A 19,148-nucleotide genomic window follows, 5' to 3' on the forward strand; every position below is an offset into this window, starting at 1 on the left:
ATATGCTTCACCCTCAGCCCTCGAATTAAGGATCTGAAGGGGCACGGCAACTTTTTTAGGGCAAGTTGATAATTGCCGTGGATTTTCACTGAAAAGGCAAGGCAGCACGGCAATTTGTAATATTTCAAAAGGGCGTCAAGGCAACTGTTGAAAATTTGAGAAGGGCACCAAGACAATTTTTCAAAAGCGAATAGATGCATTACCGTCAGCTGAATTCGACACCAAAGTAAAATTTGACTCTCAACTTTACACTAAAACTAACCTGATTGCTTAAAAACCCTGCTTTATAATACAGTTTAATTTACTTAAATTTTGCGATCCCTAGTTCTGAGCTGCAAAACTGACTCGAAATGTAGCGATGAAACAGCTGTAACTTTGGTAATAATATTGATCAAATTCGCCGGGATAAAAACTATTTCGTGCAAAACATATCTAGAGATGGGCTCACATGTACAAGATAAGGCGATACCGGAAGGGTATCGCCATCGGTTTGCAATGGGAAGTCAATGTTTGATAATCGAGAGAATTGATTTGCCCAGCACTCAGATTTTTGTTCACGACACGAGGTCGAGAAGCTATAGTTACTAACAGCGTTTCTGATTGGTCGATAGTACGTTGAAGGTATTTCTCTGACCAATCGAGAAAATGAAGTCAGATTTCTAGTAACCAGATAATGTATAAGCCGATGTGATTGGCTGAATATGTAAGCCTACGTAGGGGTAATGAATATTAATTCACAACAAACTATTGTGTGTACTGTGATCGATAGCTGGGTTACGATGCTCAAAATAGCGATCGTGTTCAAGATTTTCGATTTAATTTTCCACAATTTTGCTGGGATTTAACCAGTACTTGTTAATGATTTTATAATGAAGGGGCAGGGCTGGCGGCTAGGGCACCCACGGCAACTTCATTTAGGGCACGGACAAGTGACTGCCGTCGGTAAAGGACATATTTTGAGGGCATTGCGGCAATGGGGGGGTGGGCACCCACGGCAATATGCTGTCGGTGCCGTGGGTTAATTCGAGGGCTGTTCACCCTAGCAGGGCGTAAGACAATGCGAGACACAAATTAATATATGCGAGAATCGGAAATAACGATGCAAGCCTGAGAAATTATTATCTAAACAATGTGTTTGGGGCTCGAGGAAAACTGACATATGAAAATTTTGAGAGAAAAGAAATCAGGACTCGCAGGGATTGAACCCCAGTCGCTGGATTACTGGTGCAGAGTCTAACCACTGTACTACATGAGTTCACAGTCAGTACTCAGGTAATCTCACCTTAATTCCCCATGATAACTTGATGAGTGAGCAAAATTTTCATGTCAGTTTGCTCGAGCCCCAAACACGTCATATATGAATGATAATTATACAATATATTTTTTTCAAGAACACATTATGTAATTAGGCCTCTATTGTGCTTGCAATATCCTGCTGGAGTGATTTAATTCAAAACTTGGAATAAAATGTTTGAATAATGGCCTTCCATTTGAAGTAGAAACATAGTGATGATATCAGACTACACATCATTCAGTTGAATTGGGGACCATGGTCTCTTTGGTTTTGCACAACTACATGTATTGTCAATGTACTATTGTGCCATGCTCAACAAACTGTATTGAAAGTTAATTCGCACATGTATGTGCTTATTGATATTATGAATTATGATGTTTTAACTCATTCTCCTCGTCGCTTCATATGTGCCTTTTGTCGTGCCTCCTCGTTTGCTTTTTTGGCTCATGTGAGGTAGCGTGGATTATGACATTTTCATTTTGTTTATATATATTGTTCTGTATAAAATTGTGTTTATTATTTAAAAAGAAAAAAAAAATTGTTTTGTTAGGCCCTTAAAAATTTTCTTTGTTTGTAGCTTAAGATATTTTAATCTGTTCCTGGTTGTGTAAAGCGCCTAGAGGCATTTGCATTAGGCGCTATATTAAATCTGTCTTCATTATTATTATTATGATAATGAAGTATTTTACAAGCATTTAATATTACAATATTCTACAAAAGCTGCTAAATTTTCTGATATAGTGATTTGATGGTGTACTACTTAAATTCAGCTGGAAAACGTATTGTTTATAATTGAGGCTGGAATGTAGAATCTAGAGCTAGATTTCATATTTAGGAAAGAAAAGATAGCGTGAAGTGAAATATTTTTACTACTTGCCTTGACTTAAACTTGGACTTGACTTTCACTTTACTTTAACAGGAGTGTCCGGCAATGTTAGAAAAGTAATTATCAAGCACGAATCATATGGTTTTCTTTAAAACAAACTCATATTGACCATAAAAACAGTCGGCTCTTAACATGTGATGTTCAAAATTCTTGCGCCAAAATTGTCCAAGTGCAATGACGTAATTGTTATTTTCACTCAATTGTCGTCAGCCTTCATTGCATTACTGGGACGTCATTGCACTCGACAATTTCGGCGCCTGTGAATTTTGAATATCACATGTTGAGAAACGGATGTTTTTATTTGTTTTTATGGTCACTATGAGTTTGTTTTAAATAAAACCACATGATTTGTGCTTGATAATTATTTTTCTTACATATAATAAGGCATAATGTTGTGATTGCCAGAGACTTCCTTTAACTTACATATTTGACTCTCATCATAAATTTTGATTTGTACATGTTGACTCTGGTAATGAAAGTTAATATTTAAATCAACAAATGAAAGTTATTACTTCCTTGAAATTACTTTTGATTTTGAGTTTAACTCTCAGTTTGTTAATACAGTATGATATCTGTTGTAATAGCAGAGAACATGTTTTCTACTTTGCTCAATTTACCAAGTACCATTGTATTGATGCTGACCCCAGAGGTACACTGCTGCCCAGCTACTTTGCGGCTACTTTTACAGTCCCAATCCAATCATTGTGTGAACTTCACATGATAATCCAATGTGTGTACTCTAGAGTACCCACACTGGTACCAATGAAGGAGCTGGGTAGCAGTGTACATCTGTGGGCAGTAGCAATAAAAATCTGGTGAGTGTATGTGAAGAGGTTTGCACATTTTCAGGACAAACAATTTGTGTATTTTCTTCTCGTACAGAAATTATTGATGTACAACGAGAACCACCAAAACCACCAGCACACAAGGACAAGAATGCTGAAAAGACTAATAGTATGGATGACAATGAACCATTATACGACAGTGTAGCCTCAGACGAAGACTACGGTGAACTGGCTGATGTCAAAACTCGTACTCCCACAAATTCTGATCCTACATCTCAAGAGAGTTCTGGAAATGGCAAAGAGAAACGATCAGAGGTATGTTGAAGATAACATTGTGAAATCTCTAAGAAATTTATAGGGCATTTGTCTTTTATATGGACACATATATTGTTTCATCATTTGGTAGCCAACTCTTCTGATTGGTCTTCACCATATATGTGACCCCTCGGCACAACTGAGCCCGGATGTCGCCAATCATCATTTTTGAGATATTCAACCAAAAATATTCTGCTTGAAATTAGCTTTAAAATGATGTATATCATGTATATACATGTAGTACTTGACATTTAAGTAGTGAAAAATCAATAAAACAGTCAATAAATCCTTTGTTTCCTATTGTTTATTGTTAAGTTCAATGGAGCATATCTCAATAGTGGCACTGGCGACATCCGGGCTCAGTTGTGCCGAGGGGTCACATATATGAGGTGATAGCAGTGTTTATAAATAAAGTTAATGGACTGGTCCACTGATATGCTTGTATGACCACTTCATTCTTCAGTAGCCTTATTGTCAATAATCTGATTATTCTGCATGATTATTAAAGCATGGGTCCTCAACGTTTATGACACCAGTGCATATACTGGTCAGCAAAGGATGATGACAACTGCTGAGGATTTTGATAGGACATGATCTATATTTCATAATCAATTTGAAAATTCCATTGGACAACTATATACAATGAATGATGTCTTAAAAGACAACAATTAACTGTAACACCTTTGAACAGCTTCTTAACATTCTCTAAGAACAATACTGTGTATAGTCTCAGACTCTCAGTCATCTGTGAAATGTTCAAATTATGATTAATTAAATCAAATACTCTGAGAAGATTTTTTTATAAAATGGCTCTGCACCTTCATATTAATATGTCATTGAATTCAATTATTGAACTCCTCGAAGTCTTGCAGTATATCTGTAAATGCAAAACAGGGCTCAAAAAGTGCATTATTTTCTTTCTCAGAAGCTGTACAATATGAAAATATGTTGCTTTTCACACTTACAGCTGGCATGAAATTGGAAAAATATGTAAAAATCTTTCAAAAAAAGCTTTTTTGTCATCACCATTTAGCATGACTGCATGAACCATTGTGCATGAATCTACATTTTTAAGTTAAAGTGCAAAGTAAAGTAATTTGATTCCATAATGAAAAACAAACAATAGATTTAATACAAAAAAACAACAGCTACTGCATGACTGGCTTCTATGTTTATCAAATACAATACAAAATAATGTATGTACAAAAATACACATATACCATATTTCCTCGAATAGACGCCCCAGGGGCATTGCATTTTCTAAACAGGGGGGTGGGGTATTTGAGGTCAGTTTTGAAAGCTTAAAACTCATGCTGAAATGACGAACTATGAACTTAGGAACACTGACTTCTGGTTCACTTCCGGGCTTCCGACCAGATTTTCGCCGATTATCGACCATTTGTGCAACTTGGTAAGCTTACTACACAAGATAGCATGGTTGAAACATCTTGGTTGAAAAAAAAAAAAAAAGTGGTGGGGCGTTTATTTGAGAGGGGGGTTGGGTGACTATTTGAGGAAATGCAGAAATAGAATTTTACACATTGCAAACCTTTTTTCACAAAAGTAATTGCATATGAAATCAAATGTTTCGTACTATATGTTAAAAATCAGCAACAAATGTCAGGTACAAAACTAAATTGGCAAATGTAAATAAAAAGTCTTCCTGCTTCCCAGAATTGAAACCAGTATACCATTTAGTTTCAATAAGGTTTCACATTATTGAGTTGAGTTTCTTGGCAATTTGAACATAAAATTATATTCATGAAACACACTTCAAAGCTAAGGGAACCCACCATCTAGGTTTTTGACCTATGACCCTTGATTGATAGGCTAATGCACTCAGTGTTCACTCGCTCTTTCTGGAATTTTGAGCACCAAAAAGTTTTTCAACTCTCCATATTCATAGAGACCACCCTATTTTTGAATAACTGCAACCATACTGGAATACACAGATAAACAGGCAAAGTTGACCAATCATCATCCAGGCTATGTACTCTTATTGGTGTACTGCAACTGCATGCTTGTTCATTCTAGGATATAACGTCGGTCGCAACACATAAAGGCATACGTGAAGGATAAATATGTTTCTAAGTAAAACGTTTTCAAATGATATGTTACTAGTAATGGGGTTGATACTCCTCCGCTACTTGGGCAGTTCCATTTGAAATTGAAGTTTAAGGTTCAAACGATTAAATTGTAACTTTAATAGTTAACAAGGAATAACTATTATAGGATATAGCCAGCTCTAAACCTTAAAATGTGAAATGGAAAATTTGGAAAAATCACACTATGCCACTATGTGCTGTGACAACGATATGTTTGAAAAATAACTAAAAATAGGAAAAGTGCCTTTTTCTGAAATAGTGACATAAAATTCAACTTATAACTTGCCCTCAGTATTCTTCAGTTCACTGCATTTTATTGTGCTTCTAACATATTTATGGCCCCAAGCAATGACCCACTTCCAACTGTACTGACCCAGTTGTGTTGAGCAATTCCTTAGTCAGCAAATTTGTGGCAATTAATTATACAAAAAATAGTGCAGTCACTTGCTTATCTGTTAATGAATGCCAAATACAATTTATTGAGAATTTAATCTTAAAGCATCTTAACCCCTGTTATAGGCCTATCTATCTTATTTGATTAGATTTGGCATACAAATTACAGAGCTTGAGTGTATCGCTATTACCATATGAATTTCGCTTGGGTATATATGCCTCAAGGACAAACTGAGAAGATCAGACAGTTGGATGTACCGCATGTTTTTAGGTCATCCGATGGAAAAGACCTTATGGTATCATGAGTCGTGTGTGTGGGGGTGTGTGCGTGTTGATTATTCCCACCTGTGCACCCATGTCCCCAAGCAACATGATCAGGGCATACCTGAATGAATGAGTATAAAGATATACATCATTGTGAACTACAGATCATTTTTTTTGCTAACATATTTTGAACTATTTTTCAGTCAAAATCTTAACATTTTGGCCAAAAAACATTTTTACATGATTTCAGTAAAGTTTAAAAATGGCCAAGAAATTTCTTGCTCTCTTTGTTTTCTAGCAAGAAATCCTATTTATAGGTTAATAAATCCGCATCACATGCTGCTGAATAATGCACGCGCAAAGTTCAGCGACAAAGAATTTCTTCAATTTCTGTTATTTTTCATAACAAACAAATACTAAAAATGCTAAAAAATTTGAACAATATTAATACATCCAACTTCAAGAAAAATTAATCAATCCTGCAAGATTCGATCTCACTGCGCTTAGTACACAGAACTGCTCGCAAGTGTATGTACATATTTTCTAACAGTTTTTCTGATTGGCTATGTGGTTGTAAGAGTGTATGAATACCTTTCAGTAATAATAGCTCGGCATTTGACCTCAGGTTGTGGAGTATGAGTTTTTTTACCCAACACATTGAGAAGTTTCTTTATGACTGTACAAGGGTATTAGAATAAGAGAACTGTTTCCTGAAAGGTCGTAGTGGCATCAGTGAAAAACCCCCCAGGGGCATTCACTAAAATGTGTGACACTCCCTCTCACGTACCCAATGACCCCCTTTTTTGTTTGACTGAACTCCCAATCATCCAATGACCCCCTTTTTTTATTTTCCTGTCACCAAAAGACCCCCATTTTTTCGGTGTCTAGGCTCTCACCCCAAAAAAATGAATTTTTGAACATTTTGTATCAACTTTTATTTCCTGACCCAAAATTGTTCCCAATCTCACTGAATGACCCCCTTGTTGGTCAGATTTTCCACAGTCTCATGGAAAGACCCCTCTTTTTGGGGGCCTTCTCACTGAAAGACCCCCATTTTTCTGTGTCTAGGCACTCACCCAAAGACCCCTAGTTTCAGACTTCTGTCCACACATCCCCGTCACTTCCAAAGTCCCTCCGGGGTAAACCTATGACAAAACATTAAGTCTCCAAACTAAGCTCAAAGTGCCCATGTCTTGTAAATCCATATAATAACCTTGCAGGGATCAGGCCTGTTGTTACATGTATGTGCACTAATCCGCCATGTCTTATCTTTAGGGTGGCGATGTCGCCATTGTATAGGACACAAGGAAGTTGTACTTCCTTCTGTAATTAGTAAACAGAAATTTAAAAAGATTATTAATTAAATGGGTGCCTTTTTAGTGCAAGATCTTGTGAATTGATTGTAAGATATGCAATTTGTAAGTATGCATGATAGAATTCAAGTTCACAAGAATGTAATGCTAAAATAGGCCATTCTTCAACATTCCACAATAAAGTTAGTTTGTTGAATTTCAAATAATTTCAGGTAAATATGTGGATAATGTTAAGGGCTGGGGTATGAACGTTTGGACAGTATTTATTTTGGGACATTAGAGCACATCATACATATCGAATTGCATTCTGAATACGAAGAATGTCATTCTGATATCAAATAATTTTGATTTTTTGAAATTCGCAATTTAATACACATTTTATGGCAAATCATTAAAAATTGATATTTTTTATATTTAACAGTACTTGAAGTAAACTTTATAAATCTGATGATTTATACTTAAAGTGTATGTAGGTGGGATGAAAAGCCGACGATCAATTGAAAATTTTGACCTTTCGTATTGAAGATATGGATTTTTTTTCCCAAAACACACAAAAAAAAGAAGGTCTTTTTGGGAAAAAAATCCATATCTTCAATATGAAAGGTCAAAATTTTCAATTGACCGTCGGCTTTTCCTCCCAGCTACATACACTTTAAGAATATATCATTAGATTTATATAATTTACTCGAGGACTGTTATATATCAAAAATTTGAAAAATATCAAATTTTTATAATTTGTCATAAAATTTGTATTATATTGTGATTTTCAAAAATGAAAATTACTTGATATCAGAAAGACATGCTTCGTATTCAGAATGCAATTCGATCGGTCTGAGGTGCTCTCATGTCCTACAAAAAATACTGTCGAAACGCAATAAACGCTCATTATAGATCCTTAAGTTTTTCTCATTTACATGTTGGCAAGGGTTGTGAGATGAATGTTAGTGGGAATAGTGCAAAGGTGAACTGCAAAAGATGAGAAAGTTTCACTTGCATACCTTTACAACCCTAGTACATGTAGACAGCTACATGTGCACTTCAGATGGCTTTCATTAACTCTATGAAAGGCTGTTTGATGGTATGTAGAACTATATAATTATGTTTTAAGTAAATTTGAACACTGATGGCGCTGTTTATTTTAAATCTTGTTTGCATCTCTATAACATTAAAACATCATAAAAATGAATAACAGATAGCAAGGAGATTTTCTATATTTTGGTAGCGTGAAATGAAAGGAATAACAAATATTAGGGGGATAAATAATAAATAGCACCCTCAATTTCCACACAAATATATACAATTTATAGAATAAAAAGTACCACAAAAGGACAGAAAAGATGAAAAATCTATGTTAAAAATAGCTAAAAAATATATGTGTATATTAGTAGGATTGCTGTTGGTATTATCCAGGTCTAGAATTGAAAATTATACCATGTGTTGCTATACCATTCAACAAATTACTTCAGCAGTGTTTGTCTGCTCAGTCTGATTATCACGTACCGCGTTGCTACACAGCTTGACCAGCGAATGAGGTGCCGATGTGATGATGACATGATTCAATTAGCCAATCAAAACTTTCGTATACGCCATAAACTACTCCAAATTGGCAGACCGCTGAAGTTCTCTGCTGAAAACTATAGAAAAATTAATAACTGATCACATCAAATAACGGTGATCTCCCCAAGTACACTGACCATCTGTTCAAGGATTACGGCACCTGTGATATCAGAACCATTAGGTGTGTACAGGATCCATCAACATCTCATCATATCCATTAGAGAACTGTATTTTCTATCCAACAAGTGGCAAATTAAAAATGAACTGACACTTAATGCATCAGGATGTCACTTCCTTTGTCATCATTGGTCAAGTAATAAGTGACTTAAAATTTTGAAAGCAGCAGGAGTGTTTGCTTTCATAGGTGTGTAAATTTAGCATTTACAGCTGCATTCAGCCAGTGACAACCTCTTTGACGACACATCTCTGATGCTTTGACACATCCTTGTTGAACATCAAAACAACAAATTGAAGTACACAGAATGATACCAGATGATATTTGACACTTCCCACAATGCATTTCTTCAATTTCAATTTTCTGTAATGATTTGCTATCTAGTGCAGCGGGTTGATAGTAACAAAAACTACCTCAATGAACAAAGCACATCCAGATCTGGCAAAATATGTTTATTTCTTGACTATGAACCCATGTTTTGCCAGTCTATTCTCAACATGAAAACTAAGGGAACCTGTACAAAGTTATAGCAGTGTTGCAAAGGATTCTGGGAAGTGTAAGACATCTTGTAGATTGTAGTTACCAATAGACAAGGGGTTCTCTAAAAGATTTGCTCACAGGCCACCGAGGGCCAAATACATTTCAAAGAACGATATTTGAGGGCCAAATACTCTTTGTTTTGCTATGTTTAATGTACATTTTAGAGCTGCTAATGAGTCATCCACCATTGGTCCGCTTATTGAGAACTCCTGTCTCAGACAGTGTCCCTGTTTATATTTTGACTGAAGTTTCAGAATAAGTATACAATACCTTCTGCACACTAACTTTAAGTCCTTACCCTAATCTTAAAGTTAATCCTTATATTATAAAACCCTAAAACCTAAGCTACCGTAAAATTCTGTCTACAAGCATATATATGCCTCTAAACGAGGTTTTTTTTTGACACAAGAGACAAGAGGCAGACACTCTCAACAAAAACGTTATTTGGAGTTTGAACAACTATATTACTGATAAAGGCGGCTGTACAAACATGTATATTTGTAAGACCAATCTATTGCAATGTTTTGAGAAGGGTATTGGCCTTTCATATCTTTCGTTAAAAAAACCCTCGTTTAGAGGCATATATGCTTCTAGACGGAATTCTACGGTATTGGTAGTTCAATTGGTTCATTTGCTCAAATTTTAATATCCCATATTTACAACATAAATCTTAATTCAGGTTGTTTGTCATGTGCAGTAAATGCCCAAGTTGCAAAGTGGTCATTGCAGGGATTAGTACTATCAGACCTATGTACGAATCTGCCAGAGGCAAATACCCTAACAAACTACCCCATGTTAGATTATGTACATAATAGGTCAAGTTCATTCAGAGTTGGCATATGGCTTTAGTTTTTACACTGTGTACCCTTCAATTTTATAACCATTCTCTTCATTAGGAATTAGGTTAATCAGGACATCAAGTAGCCCTATATTTCCCGTTTTCCTATATTTTTGAACTCTTCCTATATTTTCCTATAATGTTACAAAATGTCCTATAATTCCTATATTTTTTCCAAATTTAAGAAATTAACATACATGTATTTGTTCACCTTTACACTTAACGTGAAATTTAAAATTTCTGCATACTTGGCGGGTATTTGTCGTAAACTTTCAGCGGGTCAGTGGGTAGATTTTACTAGCCTCTTTTTTTTTTTTTTTTGCCCAGTATGATATATATAGACACCATACACATCATACTAAAATTAAAAGTATCTTGGAGACTCTTCCCCTTTAACAATAGATACTGGTCTCTGATGCCCATTGTATTTGATGTTCGGGTTGACGTTCACTGGCCTCTATTTTGCCTATATTAGCATTCAAAATGTTCTTATTATTCCTCTATTTTTGCATGGATTGGCTTGAAGCGATGTTAATTATACAATTCAATATTGTACAAGATTGTGAGTCACTTCTAAAAATTACATGACTGTACATTAAAACCTTCCTTTGACACATAAATATTTGTCAAATAATTTGGGACATCAAAACAAGGATTACAAAAGTTTAGAAGCAATTCATGTTTGGACGTCATAACCTGTCGTCTAACTCATATCAAGTGCAACAAATATGATAAGCTACGTTATATGACAACTTCTTCACACCTGAACACCGATGTTATTTATGATTTCATGTTATGAAGTGAGTTTAAAGTGAAAGAGATTAAGCATTCATCCTGGTGTTTCCTTTTTGCATTGATGTCATATCTTGCAATCAAGTCTTGGATCTTGCAATGTAATCTTGAGTACCAAATTATGTTAGAAATTCTGGGAATCATTTAGATAAATATAAGTACATGCAAAAGAAAATGGAGTCAAGCAGATTATGCTAAGCCTATACATGTATGACATCACTTGTTTTTCTATGAACATCATTCTATAGGTCTACTGTCTGTTCAATTAGCTTAGATTCTTGAATTTTTAAGATATTTCAAAAAATAAAAAATTGTGGCCAAAGTCATCAAAGAAAAGTGTTAGCACAGCCTTAGACCTAACGTGATTTATACTTTTCAAATTCCCAAGTTCAATTTAAAACCCTATTTCTTTTCAATTTTGCTTCATTTTAGGCAGTTACTTGGGTCCACCAAAAGGGTTCGCGACCTTTTTACAAATCGAATGGGACGGTCCATTCTCAACTTAGGGTATAGACCCTATCCAAATTAGCAAAACAATCTGTCCACCAATCTGTCCTGCCATTTCAATTGTTATACCGTTCCGGTTATTGGATAGTTTCTATAGGTGATGATGGGCCATCGGTTTTTGTTACACGAAATTATATGGCGATTACGTTTTATGCATAACATTATTCTGAGCATTATTTTTTTCCTAAACAATGACATTAAAATTATGGATTTCGTTCTTATTTCAACTGGTTTACAATGTAAATTGAGTTTTGTTTAATACCATCATTCCTTCCCAAGAATATCAGCATTCGCTTGACATTTTCAGATACAGTGACTTTACAAGAATGGTTTTCCTGATTTATTTAATTAATATTTTCTTGTACAAAAGATCTTTTGTTTCCAAATGTCCTTCTCATAGTTTGTATATATATATTCAACAAACAAAACGAAATAACAAATTGAAAATAAATGTAGTTTTATAATAGGCCAATAGGCCTACACCTTCTCAGACCCATTCCCAAAATAAATAAATAAATAAATAAATAAATAAATAAATAAATAAATAAATAAATAAATAAATAAATAAATAAATAAATAAATAAATAAATAAATAAATAAATAAATAAATAAATAAATAAATAAATAAATAAATAAATAAATAAATAAATAAATAAATAAATAAATAAATACGCAAGGAATGTATTTATATAAGCTGGGCCTATTTTAGAAAACTTAGTGCATTAATGATAACGTAATGTTTCAACAGTAGGGTTTCAAAACAGATTAGGCCTACTGGCAAATATAGCTTTTTTGCTGCACAATACTTCTTGATGCGGATGGTCGAATAAATACTATCTCAGCGCATTATGACATTCGTCCCCATTGCTCTAAATGGATTGATTCAAAAAAGTTTATGGTACCCGACGTTCTACGGCTTGTTATAAAAATATCGCGGGAAAAGACCAAAATTGAAAAGAAATGGGGTTTTAAATTGAACTTTAGAATTTGACAAGTATAAATCATGTTAGGTCTAAGGCTGTGCTAACACTTTTCTTTGATGACTTTGACCACAATTTTGTATTTTTTCAAATATTTAAAAATTCAAGAATCTAAGCTAATTGAACAGACAGTAGTTAAATATTGAACTGAAAGCAATCTGCTCTGGTCTCACACATATACACTTTATGTAGATGGTCCTTCTGTTGTGGAAAAGAGAAATACAGTAGAGACCTCTGGACTCAAAATATATGATAGTTCTTCACTGTATTCCCTGACTGACAAACTACTAGAAATACAGGAATGAAATAACCAAAAAATGTACATATGCAGGTGCAAATGCTATTCAAATAAATAAAAAACATAAGTTATTATTATTCTGTTATATACCTGGAAAGTGTCCTGGCAACAAGTTTTGAGCTCACACCTCCAGTTAGCATCCCTACATGTACCATGCATACAGGTAGCAAACCCCGCATCAAAAGGATTGAAAAGTAGAATACTGCCTGATTGCAAAATAGTTCCAATTTTGTCTGGAAAGAGGTTAAATTTTTAGAACCTTTTTTTTTTCGACAATCTTGTTTTGTTTACTTGTTTGTATGTATGGTTGTTTGTTATCACAATTACTGATGAGTCCAGATAACAGATATAATCAGTCTGATGTCATTTAGTTAATTGATATCTCAATGATCTTAATTAATTCATAATTAATTGATTACTACTGTGCTTATGCATAACTAACCAAGTCTTAGAAACCTGACTAAATTGAGATTTTAGACTTGTTATTGTCTTGCAGGCTTAAGTGAGATTGAAATCTGTTAATCAGAATTGGTCTTGGACTTAAAAATTATTATGGTAGATTAAATCATCTTAGTGGACCTTGATTTGATTGGTTATCACTGTCTTTGTAAAAGTTGCTGTTGATCTGATGAAAGTAGTTGCATCATTCTGAACATTACTAGAATGAAGTACATGTAATAAAAGTGGCCAGGAAAGGTGGTCTGTCCAGTAGGTGAATGTCATCATGGTCATCATATTTCTAGTACAGTGGTAATATTTTGAAGCCTTACTTTACTACTACATGCTTTATTTTTTTGGAGCATAGGTGACAGTGGATGAGGCATGCTGAGGCCTTTTTGACAAAATCTTGTGTGCTACAAATCAACATCATCATTGCTACTATACACTATCATCATTAGCTGCAGGGCAGTCTTCTTAAACTTCACCAAAGCTGGTCCGCTCCTGCCATCAACCACCTGCTCATGAACATGTCTGCTGATTGGATACATTCATAAGATACATGCCTAAACCTGTGTATGTTGCTACAAGTTTGTCATCTAATAGGCGTTGTTCCACCTGTCAGATCAACTTACACTCGCTCACCCTTGAAGTCTTCCCTTCAAGGCTACTCAAAAAATCATCAAGCTATATTTGACTTCCTCATCCGTCTGTAGAAAAAAAATATCCAGGCACTGTAGACTGATCTGTTTCATAGTAAGGAGTCAGAGTTGTTATTATTTTTTGGAGCTGACCAAGTGGTGAACTTCCTTAATTGAATGTGGATGTGTTTGGACAAGAGGGATTGGTCACAAGTGGTGGTGCTTGTCATTGACTGAGCTAAAGTTTGAAAAAGTTTGACTGATGTCTTACAAATTTTAGTGATATAAAGGTGGAAAGTGTTAACCTGTTTACTGCAGAGAAGTTTAAAAGTATTGTTTCGTGATGTGTGAAGTACATTGGCAACTCCATGTGTAAAGATTTTATTGCAAGTGAAACTTGAAAAGTTCACTACTTCTTGTAGAATGGGATTCTGGAGACCTGGAAAACTTCAAGAGGGTCAAATTAGTAATAATTGATTTCAAACAGGATATCTTAATGGACAGCTAATCTGGAGTTTGTGTGGGGTGAAGAGGATCTGGCAGAAATTAAAACAAATTAAATGGATTTGAAATGAAATGGTTGTTTTTATGCAGAAAATCGGATGAGGATTTTATGTCATCTTGAACTAGTGGATTATAAATTAATTTATTTGATACGCTGACAGTATGAAGTACTGATAGAAAATTGGCTGCCAGTAATTTTTGTGATCAGGAATTGAGTGGATCAGTTGATTGTTTTCTGTTGCTTGTGCAGACAAAATAATATTCAGTAACATTTCTGGAGCAAATCAATCTTTGTCATTATTGCCGCTTATTCTTTGCTGGTGAAGCCTAGACTTGGAACAGCTACAGCTAATTAGGATTAGGAAATTCTTGCAGAAATAGCAAACTACATGTGTGATTAATAACAAGTATGCATTGGTGAACCAACTGATGAGGAAATGAGGATTTTTGTAACAGAGACCTAGTATCAACTCCAAAGAGGATTTGTTATCTTTGGATATCAAGTGGTAGTTTTATGCAAGGAATTTACAATAACAGTTCCTTTGACTGAGAGATCTGGTTGTATAATTTGCACCATAAGTGAATTAATAGCCACTTTCTTTGGGGGCTAGCATCAGTTGAGACCAGATGACTATATTTGAAAGATCTTGCTTCATGCAGTGTTAATTGCAGACTAGCAAATTGTTTGATAAGCACACAAAAGTTTCATTACGTGTCGATTGGAAGACTACACACAATTATGTTTAGAACAGTATTTCATGTGGCACAGGTAGTGCATAGGGAAAGCAGCTGGAAAAGAGAGAAAAAAGAAGAGAAAAGGTAGAAAGGAAAAGGAAAAGAAAGGTAGGTTCGGGTTTTGATAGGCATGTGGGTGTTGAAGGTCTTATGCTTTTTTCAAAAGGTCTCCTGAAAATAACGACATTGTGTGCCCCTCTTTGGCCATGCATATAATTATTGTGCATCTATATATTAGTACTAGCTGTAACTAAACTACAAGATTCCTATTGCAGCTGCTTACACAGGTACAGTACATCGTCGCCAAGATACCTGACTGGTACACACAGTATCTGTACAGTACCAATGTAGTTACTGCTCCCGGACCCACCAGCAGTGGTACTGCATTGGTACAACACTGCTACTCCCCTGGTACTGCATAGTACCAGCTAAGTGCTTTTGTTCCTTGGCAATGTGCAAGTGGTAGTAGTAGGAATCTGGTAGTGTATACCTGATCAGATCATGTTGATACCAAATTATTTTCTGTATCAATAAAAAACTGAGTATGACATGGTCAGATTAATTTTAACCTATATCTCACTTGGAAAGTTTAGATGCAAAATCCAATATATCAAAGGCTGCCTTGTGTGTATTTTAGGTATCAGTGTAATTGTTACTTTATATATATGAAAATACCTTTCTTAGATTCACTAACTTGGCTAGGGTACTGATACTAGTGTAAATACGATATTAAGGTTAGCAACTATTTTAAACTGTTGCGATTTGGTAGTTCACAGCATCTTGCGAATGGTAGTGAGCTTTGGCAAAAAATGCATTGATCATTTCATAATGAGCGTGTAGAAGAATTCAAATATCACATATACTTTTGTAGATCTTGTGGTTCTTGAGTTATGTTGTAAAGAGGGCTGAAACAACAACACTTATGCAAAACGTACATAACTCATTAACAAATAAATCAAGCACATTTTCAAAGTAAATGATTTGTAGAATGAACTTTTGCAAAATATCAAAGTGTTATTTTTCAATATTGATTTAAATAATGAAAATCAATTTTTTATTTTTTTCGACCAACAATACCTCGTCTATTTTGAGAACAAGTACAAAAAGTGGTTCAAGCATGCATTTAAACATATTTATTCACCAATCTTTGCACAAAAACAAATGATAAGGAGATAAATGGAAGGAAATAATCAGAAATGATGAGGGTGATTATGTGACTGATGCATGCTTGAATCATATTTTGTACTGTTCTCAAAATTACAAAAAAAATTCTACAGGCAGTTATGGTAGCAGGGTGATGATTAACAATATTGATATAGAAATGACACAAAGGAGCACACAACATATGTCACATTTTGTGCCTAAATTTTCACATCTTTCCTGAAGCAGCCAGGTGTGTCACTGGCTGTCTTGTTCCAGCGATTAAGGATATATGCTCAGTTTTAAGCATGAAGAACTCAGGGGAAAATATCTCCCCTATCCATCCCCTCTTCACCCTGTCTGATGGCCTTGGGCCTGTGTGTCTTGTGTTAAAGTACCTGAACAAGTCTTTCCTTATCTACCTTGTTATAACTTTAATCTGTTCACAAATTGGATGGTTAGTTTTACAAGTCAAGCATGTTGTCGCAAGAGTGCAAGAACATCTTAAAGACCCATCCAGTTGATCAGGCAAACTTACAAGGGCAACCCAATTAAGTAGGCTTAAAATATAATCAAGTTAATGTTCACCTCTATACCACAAAAATGTACACAGCTCCCAACGTAATGAGTTTTCCAGATAATGAGCAGCCTTTAAAGAGGCGCATAACCTGCCAGCGATAATAACATTCATCGACTTCAAGAAGGAACAACACATCTGGATTCATTCATAAAGTGTTTCAACAAGCTCAATATTTTGTGGCAAAACATACTATGATATATGAAATGTACAACTGGCCAAGGTCCAGACCAGTGTAAAAGAACATTGTGATATGTAAGGACAAGGTCACCTGCCTAAGACAGATATTGGGTACTTAGCTGGCCAGAGTTGGCCTGACCAACAATTCTTCCTCTATAACTTTTCTCAAACTTATTTTGGATATCAAGCTTATATGTGACCCCTCGGCACAACTGAGCCCGGATGTCGCCAGTGCCACTATTGAGATATGCCCCATCGAACTTAACAATAAACAATAGGAAACAAAGGATTTATTGACTGTTTTATTGATTTTTCACTACTTAAATGTCAAGTACTATAGACATGATATACATCATTTTAAAGCTAATTTCAAGCAGAATATTTTGGTTGAATATCTCAAAAATGATGATTGCGACTTCAGGGCTCAGTTGTGCCAATGGGTCACATATTGACTGAGTTTGAGTCGGGGGAGGGGGAGGGTGGGGTAGGGGTGAATACACACATTCTACGTTGGATTACTTTCTTTTCTAAAGCCTTTTTACAGACAAGAATCTGTTTTAATGGCTTTAAGAAAATACATGTACTGTGATGAGACAAACGGTTTTCAAAGTTGTAATTAAACACTGTTGTTTTTCCTAACAAGTTACTCATATATTTCTCAATACTCTCCAGATGTATTGAGTTCCAACCCTGTTTTGACAGGTACAACACCCACAGACAAAATCATGTAATTATTTTCATCATCCATCTTTCCTTTGAGGAAATTAGGGATCCTGATGTAGTACACTAGAGCATCATACATACACAAGTGTTGCGTTTGTTTTGGTCATTTTTATCTTTTCAGACCTGTCCATGACAACTAGTCATGTTCAATTTCAGACATTAATTGAGCTTGTGAAACTTTATAATGGGGTAGTCCACATGGGGCACTTTAATCTGCATCAATGTGGTTCATCTGAGATCCAGATCAATGTGGACTAGTACACATTGAGATTCGCTACATGGAGTTGTAACCATTTGCTGTGCAATGTAGTATTATGATTTGCCTGCCATAGATATAAATTAATTCTGATCACTTTGATGTGCATTAATTTGGATCTCCTCTCCAGTGTAAATTGTCGCATACATATGTCTGGCTTGTGCTGATGGAAACCAATCCTGTTCCTCTCAAAACAGGGGTAACATGATTATCTCCCCCTCCCCCATCTTGTTTTGTGGCTTACTCCATTAATGCACGTGTTGAGTGAAGTCCCAGTGCCTGGGTACCTGGGGGTGGTTAGAACTTGTGCCAGGGATGTATTTTTATAATGTTAAACTCCCCGGCTAACTCTTGGCCAAGTCCCAGACAGACGGGGCAATATTAGTGTGTAAAACTCTGGCCAAGTCCAGACCCCAAATATCCGGGCAATTGCTGTAAACTTAAGCCTTTTGCCTTGGCTCATTTTGTTGCCCAAATTTGTTGGACTTGGTCACCTCTGCAAACAAGGTTTGTAACATGCCTGGCCCTGCGGGGACAAAATTGTCAACTGCCTGGTATCCAGCCGGGGTTCCAATTGACAAGTACATAAGCACGATAAGGGCCATAGTGTGGCAGGCTTTACGGATATCTTTGATATATCATCCATTACTTGCTATCTATTTATACACTCTTTGGTATCTTATAGGCCTCTGCTGAATGAGGACACTAGATTGCCATCAACTATTTCAAACTAAATAATAATGACTCCTTGGCAATTAACCAGGGTATGTTATTGTCCTGTTTTACAATTCTCCATTTTTAAAGCAAAAAGTGTGGCATTGGTAACACGTAATATACAATTAAGTATTGCCAAACTTGACCCTAACAAGTTAACAAGAGCAAAAACCCAGGTAGAAAAGTTCCTGTTTTCTT

General features: G+C 35.4%; 1 protein-coding gene across 1 annotated transcript in view; it reads left to right on the plus strand.

Moving 5' to 3' along the window:
* LOC140164317 (ARF GTPase-activating protein GIT2-like) overlaps positions 1-19,148 on the plus strand; it is a 73,007-nt gene that overhangs the window by 36,010 nt on the left and 17,849 nt on the right. The window contains 1 exon segment of the mRNA XM_072187592.1: positions 3,063-3,280. Coding sequence (XP_072043693.1) covers positions 3,063-3,280 — 218 coding nt within the window.

Source organism: Amphiura filiformis, chromosome 11 (assembly GCF_039555335.1).
Source record: "Amphiura filiformis chromosome 11, Afil_fr2py, whole genome shotgun sequence".
In the NCBI taxonomy this organism is placed as follows: Eukaryota; Metazoa; Echinodermata; class Ophiuroidea; order Amphilepidida; family Amphiuridae; genus Amphiura; species Amphiura filiformis.